Source organism: Gordionus sp. m RMFG-2023, chromosome 3 (genome assembly GCF_954871325.1).
Source record: "Gordionus sp. m RMFG-2023 chromosome 3, tfGorSpeb1-WG-v2, whole genome shotgun sequence".
Lineage (NCBI taxonomy): Eukaryota > Metazoa > Nematomorpha > Gordioida > Chordodea > Parachordodidae > Gordionus > Gordionus sp. m RMFG-2023.
Window position 1 is genome coordinate 23,661,912 of NC_088777.1, and position 2,311 is coordinate 23,664,222.

At 23.5% G+C, this 2,311-nt stretch overlaps 1 protein-coding gene across 1 annotated transcript; it reads left to right on the plus strand.

Moving 5' to 3' along the window:
* Window positions 1-203: 203 nt before the first annotated feature.
* LOC135926239 (zinc finger protein 430-like) lies at window positions 204-1,790 on the plus strand. The gene is made up of 2 exons (XM_065462040.1): window positions 204-662; window positions 816-1,790. Exons 1-2 carry the CDS (start codon window positions 224-226, stop codon window positions 1,655-1,657), a joined length of 1,281 nt encoding a protein of 426 aa, XP_065318112.1. The 5' UTR covers window positions 204-223; the 3' UTR covers window positions 1,658-1,790.
* The last annotated feature ends 521 nt before the right edge of the window (window positions 1,791-2,311 follow it).

Below are 2,311 nucleotides of genomic sequence, written 5' to 3' on the forward strand. Positions count from 1 at the left end.
ACTTATATAATAAAGAGTTTTCTTATGACGTCACATTAATAATTTGTATAACGGAAAATTCCGAATGAAAACGATTACGTAGTTTGATATGTTTTTAGTGAAAAAATATAATTATTTAACGAATACCGAGCGTCATTTTATATTTTTAATAATATTTTTGCGTAACACCTTACATACTAATCATATTAGCAATTCAATATAAACTCAAATTTTATCTTCTAAAATGCATTCAAAATATTTTCAAAATTTTATTAAAATACTTTCAAAATATTTCCAAATTACATTATCTACTCATATATTATATCACTTCATTATCTTGATGGAGACAGTTAACTTTCTGCCAGTGAATAGTTCTAGTACTTATGAATCCAAATCATATTATGGTTATGATCTAATGGACAATACTTTTTTAACAGATGAAATTGAAGAATTCATTAAATCTCTGGAAAAAAATCTTAATAAGGAATGTGATATTTCGAATTGCGATATCCCACAAAAGATATTAAATAATCCATCTAATTTAACTTATCAGCATGAATATTCAGTTCAAAAATCTAGATATTCAGGAGAAACAAACCAAGCATATGAAAGCATTCAAAATTATGACATATACCATTCTGATTTAGAACGAATTTCTGAGCCTGTACATTTCAATTTAGGAAGTAATTCATTTATGATTTATAATAATTCTTATTTGTATACTTATAATAAAAATATTAAAAATAAACTAACTTAACTGTAAATTTTTTATTATTATATAATTCATTATAAATTTAAAAAAATAATTTAATTAATAATATTTTATATATTGATAGGAGATGATGATTTAACCCTTCTGAAAAATTCAAAATATTTCAATGTAGAATGCCAATATTATAATCAATATGAACAAAACAATTGCTTATCCTCATATACAAAAGAAAGTATACCAGAAGGAGTATTAATATATAATTACTCAAAGAATACAAATAAGGAAATAAATAACAGGAAATTAGATAATGTACCTCAATCCCAAATATTTAAAGAATTTCATCATAACTTTCCTCATATTTCAACTTTTTACAATGACAAAAATGAATATGACATTCCAATCGACTTTAGTTATTTATTTTATCAAAATCTGAATATGATTAATAATGATTTGTCAGTTTATCAACATAATGATAATCCAACAAATATAAAGAAAACATGTTACAAAAAAAAATCGCATAAAGGATCATGCGGACGTCCCAAAACAACGTCTATGTTGAAAAAATATCCATTAAAACAGGAAACCATCCGGCAGGATTTTAAATTTCAAAATAGATATATTACTAAATCTTTTATCAAATATAATGTGAGAACAAAATTTGAAATGCAAAATTTGCAATTTAGCCAAAATAATGTTAACAAGTCTTTTAATTGCATGTTTAATAATTGCGGTAAACAATTCTCTAGAAAGGATGAGCTCAATCGACATTTAAGAATTCATAATGGATTTAAACCCTTTAAATGCCAACTTTGTTTAAGAGCATTTACAAGATCAGATCATTTAACTACACATTTTAGAACTCATACCGGTGAAAAACCTTTCCAATGTGAAATGTGCAAACGTAAATTCGCCAGAAGTGATGAACGAAATAGACATATTAAAATTCATATTAAAGAAAATCAATGAGCATATGAAATATTTAAATGCTATATAAGAAAAATTTTAAAATTATATATTTCTAAGAAAATATTTATTTATATTACATCATAAATATAATAATAAAAGAATTTAGAGATTTATTACAATGCATATGTGCGCTTATTTATTCATCCCTATTACTTGTTATATTCCTTTACAACATCATTTGTTGTAACTTCGTTGGCCTTATTTCTTTTACAATATAACTGCATCTATCTATTTTTTTTTCACCCTATTATAATCCCTACCCTCCCTTATAGTTCTCAAATTTTTTATAATTAATCAAAAAATGTCTATAATAAATAATCTTTAAATGCAATAAAGCAGTTTTATACTAAAAAAATGAACAAATTTAATTATTTAATAGTATGGATTCTTTCATAAATCTAATATTTTTCAATACATAAGATTGTAAGGATTAGTTTAAAGGTTGCAAATATATAAATCCAGTTATCCCTTAGAAACTTTTAAATCTAAGAGTGAATTTAATATATGCACTGGAATAAGCGAATAATCAATTAGCCAAAGATCTATTTGATGCTAACATTGATATGTAAATAAAATTTAAACCTGTTCATTATAAAAAAATGATGCATTAAATATATTATAGTTAAATTGCATTATAAAATTTTCCAAGCCATG